This window comes from Squalius cephalus (assembly GCF_949319135.1).
Source record: "Squalius cephalus genome assembly, chromosome: 2".
In the NCBI taxonomy this organism is placed as follows: Eukaryota; Metazoa; Chordata; class Actinopteri; order Cypriniformes; family Leuciscidae; genus Squalius; species Squalius cephalus.
Genome location: NC_137123.1, coordinates 56,257,498 through 56,280,279, shown reverse-complemented (window position 1 = coordinate 56,280,279; position 22,782 = coordinate 56,257,498). Strand labels below are relative to the sequence as shown.

Below are 22,782 nucleotides of genomic sequence, written 5' to 3'. Positions count from 1 at the left end.
TCAAGTGATCTTAGAATATGATCTACCCTGTGACAGATCCTTTTGGTTCAGCAATGCTCAAATTCTGAGTGTGAAATTCAATCGAAACTATTTCTTTCTCAGTTCCAGTGTTGGTGTAGTTAGTGTTTTTTCCTCTCGGGTATCCAGAATTTTAACTATCAGCATAATATATGGTCATTTAAAAAAAAAAAAAAAAAAAAAAAAAAAAATGTATCACCAAAAACTATGTACATGCTCATGTAAAACAAAAAAAACAAAGAAACGAATAACCTCAAATAGTTGGCTAACCCATCCCTAAAAAAATAGTTTTAACAACGTTTGAAGTGGAAGTGAAATGGAAGAGAGTATTGTGGCAGCAGTGTGACAGTTTGTTCACCGCCTCACGTTTTCTACTTTATTTCTCTTTTAATTGTGACCATTGATTGAGTATTTTCTCTGCCTGGCTCCCCGTTGAGATGAGCTCAGCAGGGAAAGAGGCTGATTGGTTTTGCGTCTGAGAAACTTCTGATTACTACTGGAGCTGAAAACTTAGCTGAGGGCAGCAATCAAGGTGACCAACCTGGCCTGACAATTACTGAAACTGAGTTAAGAGATGATGAGAGAGAATGGCAACATAGCGGCAAAACACCGCTGGGCAATGAAGCGGATGCATATAGGTGGCGGCTGTGTTCAGATAAACACTGGAAAGCTAAAAATGTAACTGCCAGATACTGTGATTGAGGTTATGGTTAAATCTATGTGAAAATGTGTCTGCAAATCGAAACTTTGCAGTTATTTTCAAGTCATATTCCTCTCAAACAGTGGCTTTGAGCTTGTCAGATATTTACCAGCAAAAGAAAAATTGAGTATGCATCATTTTATGAGCATGTATTTGGTTTTTGAACTGTTCACTTATGCTTAAATTGCAATTACATGAATGTTGTTAACAGTTTACTGTTGTAAACTGTTGAAACGTCATTTAGAATCTCTGCGAAGGAAAATCTATTTGCAACTGGGGAAAGTCTAAATACGAGGCCTTTTTATACAGTTTTTTTGTCTTTCATGTCAAATATAGTGCATACTAGGATCATGAATGATTTAATATTTCGACAAAAGGGATGTTTGTATTTTCTACACAGCTATCCAAAAGCTATCCCACCATAAATTCCTTGCTGTAACCCAATTCGCCAACTTATACTATGCCCTAAAAGTATGCAAATTGCATAATGATGCATTTAAAAGTAAATGACCAAACGTATTATTACAAATTTCACAATGTTGTTGCAGATGAAATATAATGTATATATATATATATATATATATATATACATATGATGAAAAGATATGCATTCTTTTATATATATATATATATATATATATAAATATAATGTATATGTATATATATATAAATAAATAAAAGAATGCATATCTTTTCATCAGGTTAGATGCTGATTATTAATCACTCAAACTCCTTTATCTAAACCTCTCTACTTAACCGCCGGACTCGCACATCCGCCATGTTTGTAGTTTTTTGACACTTTTTATTCGTGTTTGTAGTTCTAATCGAATCCTCATCCAAAGCGCAATGGGTTGTGGTCAATATTAGCCAATAGTGTGTATCCGGGTATTTTTTGGAATACTAATTTTAACACTATGATTTGGGACACACTAATTCTAATAGGGTATATGTCGAACGTCGCATGACGAAACCGGAAACCTGGTCTCATCGCATCCGCTTGTCATAGAAAGTGTTAACAGCCGTATGAACTGACGCCGATATCTATGGAATTTTAAGGTAATCAGCTAACCTACCTATCTCACTTTGTTATTGGCGTTTTATTCTATTTAAATATCTAAACGTTAGTGTGAAGATTTTTTTTTTTTTTTACTTTTAAATATCGATCTTCACATGCGAGGGACATTGGTTATGATCATCTTTGCTCGCTCCTTTTAAGTTATCTTGAGTAAAACAGTAAAAAAATGCAAGAAGCACATACAAAAGACCTGAACCGGAAGCGATGCGTTCTGTTTTCCGGTTTCGTAATGCGACGTTCGACATATACCCTATTGCGAATACTATTTAGGACGGATAGTATGTGAATTGGGATGCAGCACCCATCTTCTAATGCTTCAATCTTTTATTCAAAATGTTAATCTTAATTTAAAATTCTGTTCAATACAGATAATACAATAATTATTTATAAGTTATGGCGGGTAACTGTTTAACGGCTGCTATTAAAATTCTATAAAATGTAAAAAAAACAAAAAAAAACTAGTAAAACAAAAACTAAATGCTACAAGTGAAGTAAGCATCGAAATATAATGTACAGTATGAAAAATAGATTGAGATTTGCTATAGATTACTTTTAACACTTATTAAATTGTTTCTGTTTTAAAAAATAACTAAGTCAGTGTTAAATGATGCAAATGGAATCTAAATATAAAAAATATGGATAATGAGAATGTAGGATTAAATCTAAAATACTGATCAAACCGATAACGTCAAATATAATAAATAATAAAAACAATAAATGTTAAATGATGTTTAATGATGATGATTAAAAAAAATAAAAATTCGCAAATATCAGCAGATATGGAAACAACATATTGTGCATCCCTATGTAAATCTTTACAAACATTAACAGCTCTACAGATTACATCCACCACAAATAGATAACTGGGATTTAGAGCTCTTAAAATCAATCAGTAACATATGCTTTGGCCTCCAGTTTAGAAAAAAGGTAAATTAACTGAGAAAGACTTTGTTTTCGGACCAAGGTTTCTTGCCAACCCAGAATGCCCTTCTAAGAGCACAAATGTAATTTTAAAAGCAATAAGTCTACGATGAGTCTACGCTAACATGACGTTAAGATGATACTCCATATGCCCTCAATCAATACAAACCCGTTTGTCCTGCAGGAGTCGCCCACGATTTGAATTAACAGCTGAACTAAAGTTTGCCTAAGATTCAGTTACCGTCTTGAGTCACTGCCAAGCCTTATAATGCAGTAAACACAAAGGGTTTCAAAGAAAAATATATACCATAATATTTGGTTGACATTCTTTACCGTCACTGAGAGGTTTCATAATGTGAAGCAAATGGATAATTAGAAGACAAAAGTCTGTTCTAAACCACTAACCCTATGTATTAAACTTTGGAGAGTGACTCGTCCTGCACCATTCGTGCTAGAGGAAAGAACAATACCTCAAATCATGCGGCTTGAGGAGAGGTGTGCCATTATTTTTCTAAGCCATTGGACTGGTGAACAATAATAGTTGTGGCCTAATGGTTAAAGAGAGTCGGACTTGTAACCCGAATGCCGTGGGTTTCGAGTCTCGGTATATGGGAGGAGCAAATGAACAGCGCTCTCTTCCACTCTCATTACCCACAACTGAGATGCCCTTGAGCAAGGCCCCAATCGCTCCCAAGGCGCCTGCTCTGGGTGTGTGTTTATTGCTGTGTGTGTATATGGATGGGTGATTCGAGCACAAATTTCAAGTATAGGACACCATACTTGGCTACATCACACCACTGTTATAATTTACATGATTATCTGCACAATTATATGATTAAGCTTTAATAATCTTAAGCTTTAAAACAAACACTGCGTTTACCTAAATCACAAAAAAAATCATGCAATATAAATGAACACGTCACGCCTAAATGCACTTATTTGGATTAAAATCTTAAAATGTCTTTTTTTGTGCTCTCTGCAAGCATTTTTGAACATCATGATTTGCAGTAGTGGATGAAAGTAACAAAAGAATAGTGCAGCATATTATTAATCAACTCTAATTAATCAATGTGTCACAACTGACAGATTACAACACAATAGAAAAGACCATTAAATCTTATTGAAGTGCTTGTGTTTGAATGATAACATCTGAATGCCTGTGATTGTGTGCGTGTCTGTGTAACTCAAGGTTAACAAATATTGACAGTGAATTATCTTCAGCAGAAGGGTCGCAGGTGGCTTCAACAGGTCTAATTTCACAGGCTGAGAAAACACACACACACACACACACACGTCTAGACCGACTCATTCATACAATTTCAAGTTGCTAAATATCAGAATTCTCTGCTATATTGAAAACTGCAATACTAGGTAATATAATATCCAAGTCAAGATAAAGAATATGGTTCAAGTTAAAATTAGGATGAAATGTGCACTTAGCTGTTTGCATTTACTTTTATATTTAAGACAAGCCCTCATCCCTCTTTTTGCTCTTAAGACCGGGACACACCAAATCAACGCCAAAGAACTAGCGCTGATGAAAGCCGACTGTGTTGTTGCCTTGTGTCGGGGGAAAAAGCTGCACTTGAACACACCGAGAGAACTACTGCCGACTGTCAGCTAGAATGCGCGTTCTGCGCCTGCGTGTAAATGAGACAACTGTCTATTTCTGAAGATATATTCATCTATATTCGTCATTCAAAAAGGGAAACCGACGCTGTAGGCTGCAGATACACAAACCATAAACAAAGCAGTGCATGCTTACCGTTCTGAATATCAATCCTGCTAAACACTTTCTTTATTCCACTCCACTCATGTTAATATTGAACTATTCGCCAAGGAACACTCAAGTAAGATGACGTAACATTAGAACAGCCTTCTATCTGTACCGTTTTGACTTCTTTGCTCGCTGTTTTGCTATTATTCTCGTGCACTGACTCATTCACTAAGCTGAACAGCCAATCAGAGTTCTCTGATTCTCTGAACATGTTTAATCGGCTGAAAAAAAGCCGACGAGGACCAATTTCACACTGAGAAAACTTAGTCGGCCGACAAACAAAAACTGCCCGACGACCGACCGTCGGCTTGGTGTGTCCCGGCCTTTAACGTCAGTTCCCAGAGTTCTGGCATCTGATTCTGTCAACGTTATATAATTATAAGCCTGCTCTTGTAGTTATCAATTTCCTGAAGAGGTGATTAGCAATTAGTTTAATTTAGGCACTTGAAAAGTCAGCATGTTCCCTTAATATATGAAGACTTTAGGTGCAAAAACCTTGAAGTTCATCTGTCATTTTTTCTTTTAAATTAGCATTTTTATCAGGCTCAAAAAGAGCTAAATCCATGTGTGCTTTTTTTTTTTTTGTTGCAAAAAAACCTCTAAGTCCACTTTGGACGAGACATAGTAAACAGTTGCAAAATCACTAAAGAGCTGTTCTTTAAAGTAGGTTGAGTCAGTTTCTGTCAGAGTTAAATCAGCACATGAAACACTTGTGTTTACATGCAACTCGCAAATCCTGTCATTGCCACTGTAACGGTTTTCTTTAGCCTTAGAACGGACAGAATTATGAGGTTGCAACGTTTTCTTTTGTGTTTCGTGACCACAGGTTCCACAGGTTCATCCATTTCATCATACCTCTCCATCTTGTTTAGTTAATCTCTCAACAGGATAAAAACTCATTCGCACGCGTTAATTCATCGTGAAATCATATCGGATCATATCTGATTGGTTCCGTGAACTTGGTTCTGGCAAAGGGGAGTGACGGAGTGAGGTTTCTGTCAATGAACCAGTATTTCTGAATTTGCTGAGGCTTGGATTTAGCGTGTTTAAAGCAAAAGTATTTAATGAATGTATACTATGTGCAGAGAGCATTCACTCAATGTCGTTATCTCATTTTTGACTTTGCGGCTTCTGCGTCTGAAGTCTTCATATGTAACCTTGCACTGAATGTCCTCAACTTTATGAGAAGTAAAAAGTGCCATGAACAAACTATTTATCTACGTGTGAAGATCTCTATTAATAAAGTTAAAATATGGGACACTTTCCAAATGACATTTAACAGTAGGGAAGACTTGGGTAAACTGCTGCTTTTTGCTCACGTCATGTTATAGGCAAGGCAAAATATTCCAGGATGCCTGCTGGGGATGTGACATTAAGGAAATTTTCCCACCGGTTAATTGGCGTGACAATTTTCATGCCTCCAGTCATGGCCGCGGGAACTAGCGGTGCTGAGGGTGCTGCAGCACCCCTGACGACAGCTGTTTCACTACATTGGAATTTAAAGGATTAGTTCACCTCTAAATGAAAAGACGAACAATTGTGGTTAAAAAGTATATACATTTTTATTTTTATTTTAGAAAATGACCGACCGTTTTGCTAGATAAGACCCTTATTTCTCGACTGGGATTGTGCAGAACCTTTTGAAGCACTTCAAAGCCCTTTGAATGATTTGGACTTCAACAATTTGGTGACCGTTAAGTCCATTGTATGGAGAAAAATCCTGAAATGTTTTCCTCAAAAAACTTAATTTCTTTTCCACTCAAGAAAGAAAGACATGAACATCTTGGATGGCATTGGAGTGAGTAAATTATCAGGAAATTTTCATTTTGAGGTGAACTAATCCTTTAAGATGACATGACTTTAAATAACTTTTTGTTCTTCAAAATGTTTTTAAGAACACCTTCTACCTTTATAAAATTACTCTAAAGATTATTTTGTTTTTATATGTTGTCGAATATGGTTTTATGACTTAAATTAATATATCAAAAGGCAAAAGCCGATCTCGCATGGAGTGAGTGACGTGACACTGGTTGAGGACCAGCATCTCAGAACTCATATGACACTCATTTAATGCATGTTCACTCAGACATCGGTGAAAAAAACTATAGATGTCTTGATTAAAGCATTCATCGGCATTAGGGGCTGTTCACACATAACGGGTTTTTCCATTCCACTCTTCTACTTTTCCATTGTTTTTCAGTGTGAACGCACTAGGCGTGTTTAACTGTTGCGCTAGCGTCTCACACGACACAGCGTTCTCAAAATGCAGCACTCAAGTTAAAATAAGCTCAACATCGAGACCTTTCGTTAAAACAAGTGAAACGCAGAAGCCCATGATAATCGAGATGCAGGAAAGTTTGATCTCCAGATGATCAATGAAATCGATCACAGTTCTAATTGCAAGAAAGTGTGTCAAAATGACTATTCCTAACTGTAAATGGTTTATTCATCTAAATATTTAAATTCTGCATTTACTCACTCTCATGTTGTTTTCACGTGTCACGGAAGCATTTGAACACCATTGTTTACTTCAGTATATGTGCATTGTTGTAAATCTGTTCATCATATAAAGCCATCGTGTCTCTTCAGAATTGGATTTGGACAGGGCCACTCAATTGATTATTTTTACGATCCATTTATGACATTTTTTGGATCTTAAGTTTTAGAGGAATGGACTTTAAACAGAGGGATATACATTTCTCAGGTTTCATAAAAATATCTTCATTTGTGTTTAGAAGTTGAATGAAAATCGTATAGGAGAGTGAGTAGAGAGTACACGATGGCAGAATTGACATTTTTGTGTGAATTATACCTTAAATACAGTAAAATAAATACAGTAAGCTGAGCCTTGGATAAAACTAAGTGTATTAGTTTTATATATTTTTTACTAAATTAGTATTATAGTTTATAACTATAATATTGTGAATCCTATAGTTTAAATCAACGATACCATATCGTCACATTTCTATATCGTGGTATCTCAATACACCCCTACTGCTATATTATCATGCAAAAACGGATTGCATTGTAGTCCCGGTTCTCCAGGTTAAGTCTTTTTATTTCCAGAGAGCTGCAAAGTGTAGACTAATGTACTTATTCCCAACGTTTTGAGTAATCCAACACATTTTTCCATATGGAATGTAACCCTGCACTCCTACTTCAACCAGATGGACAGTCTGATAGAAAGACACTTTATTCATCCCCAGGGGGACATTCAGTACACCCAGGTATAATTTGACAAAGAGAAGGACACCAGATATTGAGCCGCATATTCATTGACATCATTTAAAGCATGAGCGCAAATGCCGAGTCATCACAGAGTTTGATGAAAAGTGCTTATGTGAATATCATTTCAATTATTGATGTCATAACACCCGCTCACATCTGTAAATGGCTTTTCAACAGAGAACAGCTGTGTATTTTGTATTCAAGCCTAAAACACTGGCTGCACCATGAAAACTAGAACTTTCAATTTAACAAGACAACCATGCCTAGTGTGAGTACACCTGTGCTACCTGTGAAAGCCTGTGTTATCTGTCACAATTAAATCAAAACTATAAACCCTTTTATGACCAACATGGTGAAAGAGCCAGTGCTTGGCCCGTGTTTCTACTAAGCCAAACGATGACATAACTGAGAATTTTCTGCATAACCTGCCAACAAATAAACATGCTGCGTCACAGTCTTTGTTTAAGTTTCAGAACACGTTTTAAAATACAACTTCCTTTGATTCCACTTTTGATGCAATGGTCAGAACTTGTTATATATTGAATAAAATTCATTATAATTAAATAAGCTTCATCACATCTGCTGCTTTTGGTGGAGACAGCTTTGTTAGATACAATAGGTGCCATGTAGTTTTGTTAAACCAGCCGTTATTCCAGCCCAGATGCTCTTTTCCACAGTGAAAACAAACAATAGTTCCAGATTGGAAACTGGCACAAAACTGTTGAAAAGGCACTAGAGAGGATTGATTGACATTGAATGCACTGAAGTGTTGCAGCCTTGATCTAATGTTAGAAACTGGCAGTTAAGGGATTCACTTTTTGCTGTAAAAAATGGCAAATATTTAATCTCTCATTTAACACTGAACAAATGTTTTGCTTTTTAACATTTAGGATACCATGTACAAATGTGTTGTCAAGTTTCAGAAGAGCTGAAAGCTACACAAAACAAGGAGGATATTCAATGACTTTGACAGATTCCGGAGAGAATTTTCAGGACAATGAGTAATATTTTAACAAAATGGGGGGGGGGGGGGGGGGGGGGGGGGGTAATGAGTCTCTCATTATCTTTCCTTTTTCACAGACAGAAATGGAGAAGAATTTCATAGCAGTTCTTTGATTCTTTGGGGATCAAATCATAACATAACTAAAGCATTGCTCAAGTGCACTTATCTAACAATGGGGGGGGGGGGGGGGGGGGGGGGGGGGGGGGGGTGAACAATTGAGGAAAAAAAAAAAGAGAGACCGGGATTCTGTTCATTTATCTTCAAGTGCCTATTCTTTAAAAGCAAATCAATGGTGATTATATTCACAGGAAAAGACAATTAACCATCTTTTCTAAACACAGTCCACATAATATTCATTGTGATAAAATTTCAGCAATTATTGTGCATTTTGTCAAGACTGTACATCCTGAAGGTTCTACAGTTTTTCTATAATATTGTGGGCATTTGCCTGGCCGTTACAGTTTGCCAAACAAACTACTACAACTTCCTAGATAAACAAGTTTATCCTTGACTGGTCATAAATGAAAATGCTATTTGTGCTCTCCGGTAAGCAAGCACAACTAGTTTGCAACTTAAATAAATAAATAAACACCTTAAAAGGTAAAGTGTATAATTTGTGTGCCAGTAGCAATGAAACACCACAGTGTTTACACTCTTTGGGGAAATCAGCCTACAAATGGCTTGTTTAATAGTTGACTCTTCACATTAAATTGGGATAAGAGAAAGTATTTTAAAAACTAACACACTTCACCTTTAATAAAGCTAACTCTAAGCCATCTTTTTACTTTTCAGTCTATAACTCAAGCACATAACTACAAGGAACTACTGGAGTGCTTCTTGCACTCCACTTAAGACACTTTAATTCCTTCAGAAACTTCCTGACAGACATTTAAATCCATTAGTTTAAATGCTACAGAGTCCTTTCCAGGGCTGGTGCTTGCCTAAACGAGGTAAATTAATTTAGACACGGTCTAGCATTCACTTGAAATGAATAAGCAAACAGACAAAATCATTTGATTATCAAATCCGTTACATGTAAAGGTTTGTAATGCTAAATCAGTAAGAGAATCAGAAGTCATCATCAGGGTATGAGGTATCCTTTGTTTTTTGTGCTACATTCACAGAATGTGGAAAAGAGCAAATATTTCCTTAAAAATTTTAAAAATTAACACAACACAACTAGACACACACAAACGACTAAATGCTTACACTCACAAAGCAATAATAACAGCCGAACGCAGACTCACTGAAGCTTTACTGCAGCTCTAATTAAACAGCCTGAGGAAAGTACCGATCAAATAACAAAAACTTAAATCCAATTATTGCACTGTGTGTGTATGTGTGTGTCTATAAGGGATTACCGAACATTTATACAACCCACAAAGGGAGAGCATTAATTAAGAAAGATAAATTACATTTGCAGGTAAATCATTGTAAGAGTATGCAGTTTCAAACTAAATATGCATTTTGCATCAGATATATAGCAGTAATAACAATTGGTTTATCATACACAGACCTGTCCAAAAGAAATAAAGTTCTTCTCATTTGCAGTAAAAAAAGGATGATTACCATCTTAAATCAAATGGATGCACAACAATGTCCAAACCGTATGACAAATAGTGCAACTACTGTACTATTAAAACCTAATGAACAGTCTAAAGTGGAATACTAAATTATTAGTTCATCCTCAGTAAAATTTGATGATTCTCAATACCAGTTTTGATTCAACATTAAAAAGTAATATGCAATGTAGTAACATTGGGAACACTTTACAATAAGGTTAAATTATTTAACATTAGTTAAGGCATGAGGTACTTTGCCAATACAATGATCTTGAATTTATAAATTTAGGTTTGTTAATTTCTACATATACAAATAAATTCAAAATTTCACATTGTATAAATTAACATTAGTTCATGTATTTATGTACATGAACAAGATGGAAGCCTCCACACTCTCTAAATAAGCAATATTGGTTGCTCACTTCTATAGATGCGTGGTGTATCTCGAACTGTCCACATTCATGGTGCAAGACAGGACACCATACAACTCTGGGCCCAAACTTTGGAGAAGCTTAAATGTTTGTTGATTTGAATTGAGGAGATCTCACTCCCCTATACATAATTATTATAAAATACAGGACTTTTTTATATACGGAGAGATTTTTTTTTATTTGTTTTGTTTTTTGATTCCCTGTTTGGGTTGCAATTTGCTGTTTTCGAAATAAACCTTGCTTCAATTTTAAGAAATAATTGAATTGAACAGTATGCAGCAATAAACAAAAGTGCACTATAAAGAAAAGAAAATGCACAAGGGTGTATTTCAAGGCATTATAAAACATTCACTTGATTCACTCACATATACTGTGCAATCTGTCTGCAAGTGCCAAGTGTTACCTGAACTGGGCTTATCCATAAAATTTTAAAACTCTCCAATCTTACTTAATCAACTAAAAGTATACCATCACATCTCAGGGGCTGACACTCAACATACAAGTATACTTGTTACCAGAAGAAGTGCACTGATAGAAATTTCCTTGATTAAGTGTTATTCTAGGTCGCTGTTTTTCACTACTTCTTGCTGTGAAAGTAAAAGCGCCAATTTACTATACTGTAGGAATGCCGTCTGTTCGAAATTCAGTTGGTAGGAACTGACTGAAGAGAATGTGACCTCCTGTAGAGACTCAGATGCACCTGAGGCTGGAGGAGCTGCTGAGCTGGTTCAGATGAGGCTAAACACAACAGCAGTTCTTCAGATGCCTGACCTCGGCCTTGGGTTTTAAGTCCTTCTTTCGATTTTCACGCTTCTCAGAACTGTGAGTCGAACAACAAACCACCAACTGTGGTATGAAGCTTCAGGCTCTTCTAACTATCACAGCTTTCTTTTTCAGAAAAACCCCTATAGTTTTGCCAAGGCAGCTCTTCAAAGTCATTCAAAATCCCATTGATGATAATGTCATTGTTTTATAATTGAACAAAAACTCAACATAAAGCCTTTGATTGCTGGTGTGTTTCATCTATAACATCTGTTCAGCTTTGACAGAACCCTAAAATGAGCAAGTGATCATAAAATCAACACATTCAAACTAACTACAAAACTACAATGGAGAGTCTTAAAGTCTTAAAGGGTTAGTTCACCCAAAATTCTCGTCGCTTGATAAACTTAAGGTTGAGCCACTGTAGTCACTTGGACTATTTTAAAGGGGTGGTATAATGCCATTTTCACAAGACGTAAAATAAATCTCTGATGTCCCGAGAGGGTGTATGTGAAGTTTTAGCTCAAAATACCCCACAGATATTTTTATATAACATGTTAAAAGTGTCAATTTTTGAGGGTGAGCAAAAACGCACCTTTTTGTGTCTGTCCCTTTAAATGCAAATGAGCTGCTGCTCCCAGCACAGGGGGCGGAGCTTTAACAGCTTACACTCACACAGACATGCACTGAAAAATTTAAAAACATTTAGCCTTTTATGTTCAAACCGGAGTCAGAAAAATGGAGAGACTCAAGAAGAAGTGACAACTTGTAGACAACATTTCTGAATGGTTAGTTGATGAATTTATGTTGATGAGCTTATGTGTAGTTATCTTCTAGTGATTAGCATATTCTGTCTTGATAATCTATCAATCTTGTTCCCGGGGCGGGGTTTATGTAAATTTTAGGGTTAGTGATGTCACTAACCCGGGAGGAAACTCATGTAGTCCCTACCAGCCGTTTGTTGTAGTCCTTAAAAAGCAATTTCTTTAAAAGCAAATATCTCCCTTTGCTTTGAACTTTGAGCGTTGTAACTTTGCAGATGTTGTTTATGCTCAAACAGCAACATTACATACAAACTAAAGTTAGAAAAGTGAAATCATAATCAACCACCCCTTTAACAATGTCTTTACTAACTTTTCTGGGATGGCAGATATCAATTACCTAGCAGCCTGTGAAGGAGTGAGCCAGCTCTCAGATTTCATCAAAAATATCTTAATTTGTCTTCCGAAGATGAATGAAAGTCTTACGGAGTTGGAACAACATGAGGGTGAGTAATTTAAATTTTTTACCAAGTTTACCATGTCTACTTTCCAAGTCTCCTTGTATAATTTATACTTTTCTTCTAGTTTGCAAGTACGTTTGTAACTAAATATCCCATGTGTGCCAAAATCATGTAAGCACAAGCTGGGCGTTTTTTTTTTTTTGTTGCTGTAGTACGAGCTCACATGCAATTTTCTTTCTCTCAGGAGAAATGGCTCAAAACCACAGAGTGTCCGAACTCGCACAGTATACGCCTGCCTTTAATGGGTTATGTAGTTACAAACACGTTTACATATGAACATACCTTAAACAGTAATGAATCCTCCATATGCTCAGCGTACACAGAAGTGAGCCGGTACTGGTTCTCCACAGTGATGTCGATCTGGTACCCGGTCAGTACGTAGCACGCGGTGCGGAACTCTTGAATCTTCTTCTGGAACACTTCCTTCAGGCGCTGGTTCTTCAGTTCTGCACTTTCCATCTGCTTACGCAAGTCTGAAGAACATGTACATCATTTAGACATAACCAGTAGAACATTCAGATTATATGAATAAGATCTGAACAAGAGCAACAATTTAACAAGTAATCGAACACATTGAATTATAATATGTAACAGTTGATTAATGTTGAAGTGCTTAGGACATGGCTTTTAATGGTGAGCCTTTTTTTTTTTTCCATCAGGCTCTCAAAAAATTATATGAATATTTGGATTTAGATTTAAATTTAGGCCAATATATCCTTCTAAAGAATTATCGGTTATAGAATTAGAAGATCTCTATTCGATTTGATATTTTCTATTTGATTCAATTAATTCAATGATTACATTTTCACTGGCCCAACCACAAAAAAGTAATAAATGAATAAAACATTTATTGTTTTTGGCGCATGTGTCCATTGTAATAAATAAGGTTATGAAAAACAATGCAAAATTGACCATCTAAATTAGATTATAAAAATCCAACTGTATCTTATAGCTTCAATATAAGGATTCTGTATGTACGACAGAGGCCTTAACAGCAGTTTTAATTCTCTCATGGACCTTCATGAAAATTTAATCACAAACAATAAAAGTTCTGGAAAAAAGAGAGATAAAAGTTCTGCTGTGTACTGTAATTGCACACTAGAACAGTTCAGTTAAATTTTGAAAGTTTCAGTCATAACATAACTACCGGTGTTTTGATGAGCTGCACATTAGAAGAAACAGCCTTTTGTTCAGTTGTCCTTTTGCTTTAACCATTCATCAGGATCACTTTAATTATATATCATGTTAATGTCTCTCATTTTAGCCTCCGCTGGAAGCTTTTTAAAATTGTTATCACTTTGTTCATTTTCCGTATAGAGAGCAGGATAGACATTACACTAAACTCTCAACACAATCACCTTTAAAACGAGCTGCAATTAAAAAGTTCTGTATGTGGCCCTCATCTTCATTAGTACACTAACAATTAACATGTCATGAACTTTATAAGGCTGCATGGACCATGTTGAGAAATGATGCCCTGTCGGGAAGGGACTAGTTTTTCCTTATGAGGTCAGTATTAAATTCTAATGAGATTAAAATCAGTGGGGGGTTTTTTGTGTGTGTTTTTTTTCATGTAACTTTGGTATAAATTATGAAACATTTTCTCCTGATTTTGTCTAAATCTAAGAAATCATCTTTTGTTTGGATAGGGATATTAATGATAGGACACTATCAATGATAGTTTTACATAAGTTTGACATCCACAAAGTGCCCAAATACATTTTGTCTTCTTTCTGCACATCATATCTATTACTCTATTGTCCTATATTTCTAAATAATAAATGCCACTGGTCTGATAGTTTATGTAATGCAAAGACATTAAAACATAAAGTGTGGCTTAAGTGTCCAAACACTTCCTGGGGCAACTTTTTATCCTATACTTGCGATAATCAATCATTTTGCCTTAAGCTAGTACGCAAAAGAAAAATATGGATACACAATCTTCTTAATGAGCACACATTAAACACTCTTAGGCTTTGAGAATGTGTTAGAAATCGGGCCTAACATACAAAGAAATATTATATACTTTGGGAGTATGTTATGAAGCACTAAATGTGTCAGGCAAAAAAGAAATTTGTTTCCAGTGTCCGTTATTAAATCCAATCCCTGTTAATAATTGATCAATGATTATTTTAAAAGCAATTTTACTCTATAAAAGAGTTTGAGGTGCTGTGATTGCATAAAAACAACAAAAAAAGCTGTTTTTACCCTTGAAAGAACTTGTTCTTGCATTACTAACAACAACAAAGCCACTGAAAATTGATTTACCCACTCATTTTGAACTAGATTTGAGCAAGCACAAATCCCGTAATCATACATTTTAGGTGGGAGAAAAATGAGGTCATAAAATGAAAGAGGAACAGTGAATAGCAAATAGAGACAGAAAAAGTGCAGCGGCCAATTTAAAAGCAGACCTCAGGGTGTTTGTTTACTCATGGGTCTGAGTCCTAATTAGACTCTTGCCTCCTTCTGAACGCATTCAAACTGATAGCCAAAGAGAGAGAGATTGGGAGAGAGACACAGAGAGAGCATGAAGCAAATAAATGAGTCCCAAAGAAATACGGATCGTCAGCACACACCACTCGAGTCCAATTAAACATTTAGCCCTGGCTATATATATATATATATATATATATATATATATGTACATATAAAAATAAAATGTCTAAATCATTGTCAACACAGGATGAGGAATTAGAAAGAATCTTTTTCACAATCCTTGTTGTCACATCCGACTCCACAGGTAGAAATGCATTCACTCAAGAATCAATCTTGTCAACTGGTCAAGCCAAATGCAATTGCAGACATATAAACTTTTTTTGTTTATTTGCAAAGTGTTTAAATTTAGATAAGGACCAAATGTAAACTCACATCTGGTCATATACATTTGGCTGCTGGTCAACACTACCACAATCATCCAATCAGAAGAATAACTTTATTTAAACCCATGATTTTCAAGTACTCAAAGCCCATTTAAAACAGTAAACAGTTTACTTCGAACAGCCTCAATAAAATAAATACACACTTTTTGTGCTGTAGTTGCACCCATCTTGTTCTAATGTTTTTTTTGGTGCGACATGTACTCTAAATTCTAGTAAGGAAACGCACAAATACCAGTCTAACTTTGTGAGCTGCTGCTTACACCCACATTTGAGACACATTCTTCATCCAACAGAATAACATTTCATATTTCAATAATTTTTCATTATTTTGAGACCTCCGAGAATTCAGCGGAAACCTGAGGCAGGGCTGTTTACATCAAATTTGGTGAAGAATCTGGATACAGTTAAAAGGGAAGTTTCCTTACCCTACTATTGAAATGCTTGTGTAAAAAAGTATTTACCCAGTATTTCCTGTGAAGGTGGGATGATGAGGGTAGTGTCGTCTGTTGTCATGCCACCACTCGCCTCAATTTTCCGGAGTCGTTCTCTCAAGCGCTGACACTCCACCCTCAGCTGTTCCACCTCTTCAGCGCGCTGCTGCTTTGCAATGCTGGTGGGGTTCATTTGCAAGTGGACCACCTTTGTCTTCACAGGGTCATAGTCTCCCTAATGCATGGAAAACATGTTAAAAGAGTCTATAAGTTAAAAGTTTATTAAACTTTATAAAACTTTTAAACAAACTGAGTTTTGATTTCATTCTTCCAAAGAAGAAAAAGTGCAGACAATAAGCCTCAACAACGTAAAGCTAATTACCATTCCTTTGAATACTTTTGGCATGTAAAACCATTGTAATTGTTGACTGAATTAGACTCTGATCAAACAAATTAACATTAAAATAAAAGTGAAAAATAAATAAAAGAAAAGAAAACTGAAAAGACACACTGAAATAAAAAGTCTGGAAACATAACATGCTGTTTTCCAAAATCCTTAAAACACATCCAATCTGAACATCAGTGCCTTTGAATTGTATTTTGCTTTCATAAGTATCCAAATTCTTCAATCAAATCAAAATTATACACTCATTAGCACTTTAGGACAAAACAAAGTTATCTGAGTTTTTTTTTTTTACCTGAAAAGAAATAAATTTGTTAAGTGATAGATGTCACTAAGGTCAGTTCAATAGCTCATTTGATTTGTTGAGCCAATACATACACTGTTGAAGTTCATGAATGAAAATCAGTTAACATGAAGGGTTAAAATCAAGTCCAATTTTGCCTGAAGACTTTCCCCCCATAAAAAATAAATTTATCCGAATTACCCTCCAAACAAAAGGACCAAAGAAGTGATAGTTCATCCCTGTCTGAAACGAAAGGCTTTATCTTCTGGAACGATTCTTCATTTGGGTTTAAAACGTCAGGGGTTTAAAAGCCATTACTGAGCCTTCTGGTGAATTAAAGGCCCCATCAAAGAATAATGCCTCGATCTGAACATCTCATTACTGAGCAAATTACATCATCCTGAGCTGAAGACAAAAAGGCAGAGAAGAGAAATAGAGACTGAGGGGTAAGGAAGAGATGACATAACTGCAGAACAGAAGGGGATGAAAGAACAGAAACAACTAGAGTTACTAAAAATGAAAGATTAAGCTTTTGTTAAAGTGTTACTTATGAAGTTGGGGATGAAAGGGACGAACAAACTCAGAAATGCCCAAATAAATGGTACTCCGAAACAAAGTAAATAATGATAATAATAATTTATTTGAGAAATAATTCACATTTTAATCTGTTTTTTTATTATATTTTTAACTAACAAATTAAAGGAGTGCATTTAATAGCTAATGGCAATTTGTTGCTCTTGAACACTGTTGTGGTTATTCTTAAGAGTATGACAAAGAAATCTGACCACTAACTTTGCGAGCGGCTCGACTCTGGCCTAGCAGGTAAGTCTGAAATAACGTGCCGACATGAAATTTCTCTGTACAAGACTTGTTTCTGTGTGGAATAGACCTATACTGTGCTGTAACATAGTAAAAAAAAAAACAGCTTTGTAGGACTAAACGTTATTTTGATAATTGGTCAAAAAATACATTGTTTAATCAGATTCTGTTGCTTAGAACTGAATGAAGAATAATATATTGATATTTAATTTTTTTTTTAATATACATACATTTTCTGTCCAAGTGTTCAAGATGAATATAATACAGCTTGAATCACGAATGACGCATGGACAACAATAAAAAGGCAGCAAAGGTTAGCAGTCCCAAAAATAAACCATCTTAAAACCGACAAGTGTGTGGAGTGGGTTGATATTATTAACTGTACTTGTGAAGTCGCTTATTCTTACTGTGGCACTTGAAGCGTCATAGATAATGGATAGAAGGTCTATTAATATTAGAGCCAAAGTCTAAGCACATTAAGAAGACTGAGTGATTGAGAGAGCAGGACGAATGAATGACGCAGCTCTTGAATTCCAGACTTTTCAGTTTGTTTTGGGCTGGCACCAGCGTTGAGGTCTAATGGAGCATGTCTGACTGCATTTCAGCCCACTGATCGCATCATCGAGTCAGGAAAAGAAAGGATAAATGGATGGGAGGCCCCTGATAAATATAGAAGCATCACAAAGATGACGGAAAAGTGATGTGGCCTTATATCTTCCCATTATGTCACTGGCTAATGTTTAAAATTTACCTATAACAGGCTGTTTACCCAATAGAGTGTGACAACAGTGCAGTAGAGCCAGGAATTTTAAGGCATTTGCCAATATAGAAACAAAATTTTTAAAAAAAATATATGAAAAAGTAAACTAAGGTAGTGGCCAAAAATGATGTCCAGAGGTGATATTTGTTTTTAATGACCCAATAAGTTCGATTAATCAAAATATAAGGAAAATGTTTTAAATGTTTTATTTAAATATTTTAAATACAAGAGAAGAACAACACACTAAACTTGGTTAAGGTATTCATCTGGCAAAATTATTTGGCACAAAAAGAATAAAAAATCTAAACTACAGCTACAGGCCTACACCATAGAAAACCAATCAGTTATTGATATTTTGTTGGTTCTCTCTTGTTTTTGCATGTTCAACATTTCTTTGTATGACAGCCTGAATAAAGGCTTTGTATGCCAAAAATAAAACGATTGACTCTAAGCACAATTACACTTACAAATGCTTACAAAATCTTTAACAAATTGTATTAATATTTGAATAAAGATATACATTTTCCTATATCACTTTTGGCCACTGCTGTAATGGTTTTGCAATATTACTTTTTACTTTTATATATTTTGTTCATATATTACATATTTGAAGCTGCTTTGGCACTGATGGCAGGCTTATTTATTTGTAGAATACAAATAATGAATCTTGTCTTTGTGATTTGTGTTCATCAAGTTTCTTAATACAACACAGTACATGCTATTTTATATTGCAGTGTATATATTAGACATACCTCCTTCCCTAATATATAAATATAGTATACCAACACACAACCGCATACCTAAACGGCATAAATATTTAAACACTAGGACTTATAGTCTGAGTTTCCACTAAGTGCCTCTACATTATTTATTGACTAACAGAAATAAATAAAAACACCACTGTGCTATTATTAAACTAATATTTTTAAAAGCTAGCAATCCCCGGCATGCCAAGAATAATTTGTCCTACCATAGGGAAAAATCATATGTGTGAAGAACCATCAAAACTCCTTGTTGACCCATAAGGACCAGTGTTCATGATTTATCTGAAGTCAACTTATATCTGAATATATATATTTTTTTAAATATAAGATGTAAAAATACAAGACATTTTTTCCAACTATAGGTTGATGGAGAAAACTGTGGAGGTTTTTCTGTGATTTGAAGAGGACTTGTAAGTATGTGGAGTTTTGCAGACGAACACAATATGGTCTCAAGTGCCAATTTAGGCTATGGAGAAGAAACACATATACCTGAGTTACTGTGGAAACCAGAGTGTGGCTGTGCATGAACAAAAACACAACACAGCTAGCCTCAAACTGAGTCTACTGCACAATTATTTTCATTACAGTGTCCTAAAATGGCATATGCCAAGGATAATTTGCCAATTAGAAATTAGACCAGCAATGAAGTCATATTAGTTAAGGAAGAGAGAGAGTTTGAGTTGACTGCACCTTTGAAAAAAAGCACTTTTATGAAAAAAAAAAAAAAAAAAAAAAAAAAAAACCTTTTATACTCAAGGTAACAAAATTACGTCACATACACATAAAAATGGACAATAGCGCTTTAATATCTGCACTAGCAAAAAAAAACATTGAAACTGTATAGATATATAATATCAGCTATGATGATAATTCAAACCCAAGTTACTTATTACACAATCTGACTGGTCAATCATAGCATTCAGAATTTCAAATATTTATGAATAATGATCGCTTAACTGAGAAATCAATCTCATTCATTCTGCTGTAGAGTTCAGTATCTCGTTTTCTACTATGTTTTACTACTACAGCTGTCAAGATTAACTAATCGTGAAAATTGATGATTATAGCATTATATTTAGATCTACTCCTGTCGCATGAAAGGTTTCAGCGGTAAGCATTGTAGCCAATGACAGACATATCTGTTGAGCGCATGAATGCAGTGATCTCATCATTGTAACTTGATTTCTATACTCTTACAAATGTTTTCACCATAACTAACAGTTCGAAAATGATGTAAAAAGGAGTGTAGACAGTGTTATTGATTATAACGGGAGTTTTGGCAAAAGTTACGGTCAATTCCAGACCCTAACACTGTGATTGACAGCGCCAGTGATTGTAAAGGGAGTGTTCTTTGATCGCTCTCTGTAATCTAATTTAATCACAATTTACATAATATTTTCATGCTACTAAGAGAGAGAATGTGAGGTTGATAGTTTAGCCATTGGTGATCAGTAATCACCAATTACTGATCACAGATTAAGCATTAGAATTAACAGTTGTTTACATTTTGTGGCAATACTGTCCGGTCCATATCTTACAGTAAAAGACTGCAAAGTTTGCGCCGAAATACGACTGATTTACCAAAGAATCCACAGTGAAATGTACAGAACAAACAAATAATGCTCTACTGAGACATTCACAGTTGAAAATAAACAACCACTTTCCTAGCATTAGGATCCTTTGGAAGGCAATGTTATTTTTAGTCCAGTGATCCTGTATCTCTCCTGTCTTCTTCTCATCTCACTAACGCACCAGTGGGCGGGGCCAAAGACACAATGATGTAGAAGTAGGAGTTCTTTCGGCACACTTTATTATTAATTCTTTATTAATAATTTAGCGCACTAAATTACTATTTCGTCATAATGTTAATTCTGAACTTGGATTAAACATTTTTTTGGGGGGTTAACAAGACGATTTGAGTTCTGAAACTTACAGGATGTTTTTACAGCACAATGACCTTTTAAGATACATGTCAAAAGATCAAGGAAATTATGATTTCTCAATTCATGACCCCTTTAACAGAGACTAGAGCTGCATGATTGACAAATCATACCGTTATTGTGGATTATTTCCCAATATTGTGATCACGGTTATTTATAATGATTAGCACTCATATTAAAATATTCTTTGTGTGTGAAGAAACTGCATCCATATAGGCTGCACATTCAAAACAAGAGAATCACAACGGTGTTCCTGAAATACTTCAATAAACAATGACAGTGAACTCCATATATATATAGCCTCCTTAACAGCATGAGGTAAGCAATTGAGGCTGCTCAATTATGGCAAAATCATAACCATGATTATTTTGTTCAACATTGTAATTCCAATTATTTAATATGATTAGGAGTGGGCGAAACGACCAAAATCTTAGTCATTATTTTAAAAAAGTCTCAAACAATTACTGAAGAAAAGTAAACAGTCAGTAATAGAATAAAAACAAAGAAGAAAATGACAAACAACATTATTTAAAAGATACAATTAAATAATTCACTACATAAATTGAAGTAATCAAATGTAAAAATAATATACTGCTTCAACTGATGAATTAGATATACACAGATTCTTATAAAACTACTAAAAGTTATTCAGTCAAGAGCAGTGAGTTGTTTTCTCTTTTTTCACTTTAAGACCGAATGCACAGATCTAATATTTCTTTCCCAAAAATTTACGGTCACTTAAAGTGGAAATGAAGCAGCAAGTTAAGTTAACATTATTTAGTAAATAGGTTTCCCCTCTAATCAAAAATTATATAACAAACATGACAAATGTAACCATTTAAAAAAAAATTAAAAAAGATGTTTTGCTATTGATTTTGTAGCCAGGGCGCGGTCATCTTGCAGTACAACAACCTGTGACAGATTATTATAGTTTTGATAATGTTCTTTTATCTTTCTGCATAGTTGCTGTAACCTATAATAGTAATAGATAAACCTGGGCTGATAAAAAAAAAAAAATGGACAAACAAAAAGAATTCAAGACTTCAGCAGTCAATGTTTGTTAGAAGGTTGGTTAGAAACTTTACTGCACACAATACAAAAGGATCCAAAAAGATGATGGCAAGGAAGATGCCGGTATTAGGGATAATGTTTGGAAATTATCCAACATATGGAGTCCTGATTATTAAACATGGAGTCACGGTAAGAAATATTTATTTTGTGGTTTCCATCAGCTTTGATCTTTGTATGTTGTGGAGTAACAAATGGGTGTTTATAATGGCTGTGGTTCATTTTAATTTCTGAAAGTCATTTTGACAACACATTGTACAGCCAGTATAACTGTAAATCTTGAGGCAGTGGGACTTGTGTTTGTGTATCGGGAAGCGAAGCAGTATTGTTCTCTGTTTCAGCAGCAGTTTATGAAAATGGACCCTTTTGTCCTTTGCTTTAACAAGGTAAAACTCATTTGCATCCAGGAGCAATGCAATAGTGGCTTCCCACTTGTCTTCTGATGCCGGGTGGCTTTCCAGTTTCCATATTTCACTGTCTCTGTCTTTATCTTGTCCTCCACAGATTTTTTAAAATATTTTTTAATATGTTCCTTCCTAAAATGTTCACTTACAATGTTTATAAAGTTTTTTTTTTTGCACAAAAACAGACAAACAAATATACTGTGTATATATATGTTTTTATATATGTGTGTGTGAAACCCCCCCGGTTATTTTCAACACTCATTCTGACC

General features: G+C 35.0%; 1 protein-coding gene across 2 annotated transcripts in view; it reads right to left on the bottom strand.

Annotated features, from left to right (window-relative positions):
* mad1l1 (mitotic arrest deficient 1 like 1) overlaps positions 1-22,782 on the bottom strand; it is a 66,448-nt gene that overhangs the window by 11,984 nt on the left and 31,682 nt on the right. For both annotated transcript variants that reach the window (XM_079853658.1, XM_079853657.1), the window contains exons 16-17: positions 16,103-16,307; positions 13,042-13,232 (exon numbers count right to left, since the gene is read on the bottom strand). In XM_079853658.1, the coding sequence (XP_079709784.1) occupies positions 13,042-13,232; positions 16,103-16,307 (396 nt within the window). The remainder of the gene's footprint in view (positions 1-13,041; positions 13,233-16,102; positions 16,308-22,782) is intronic.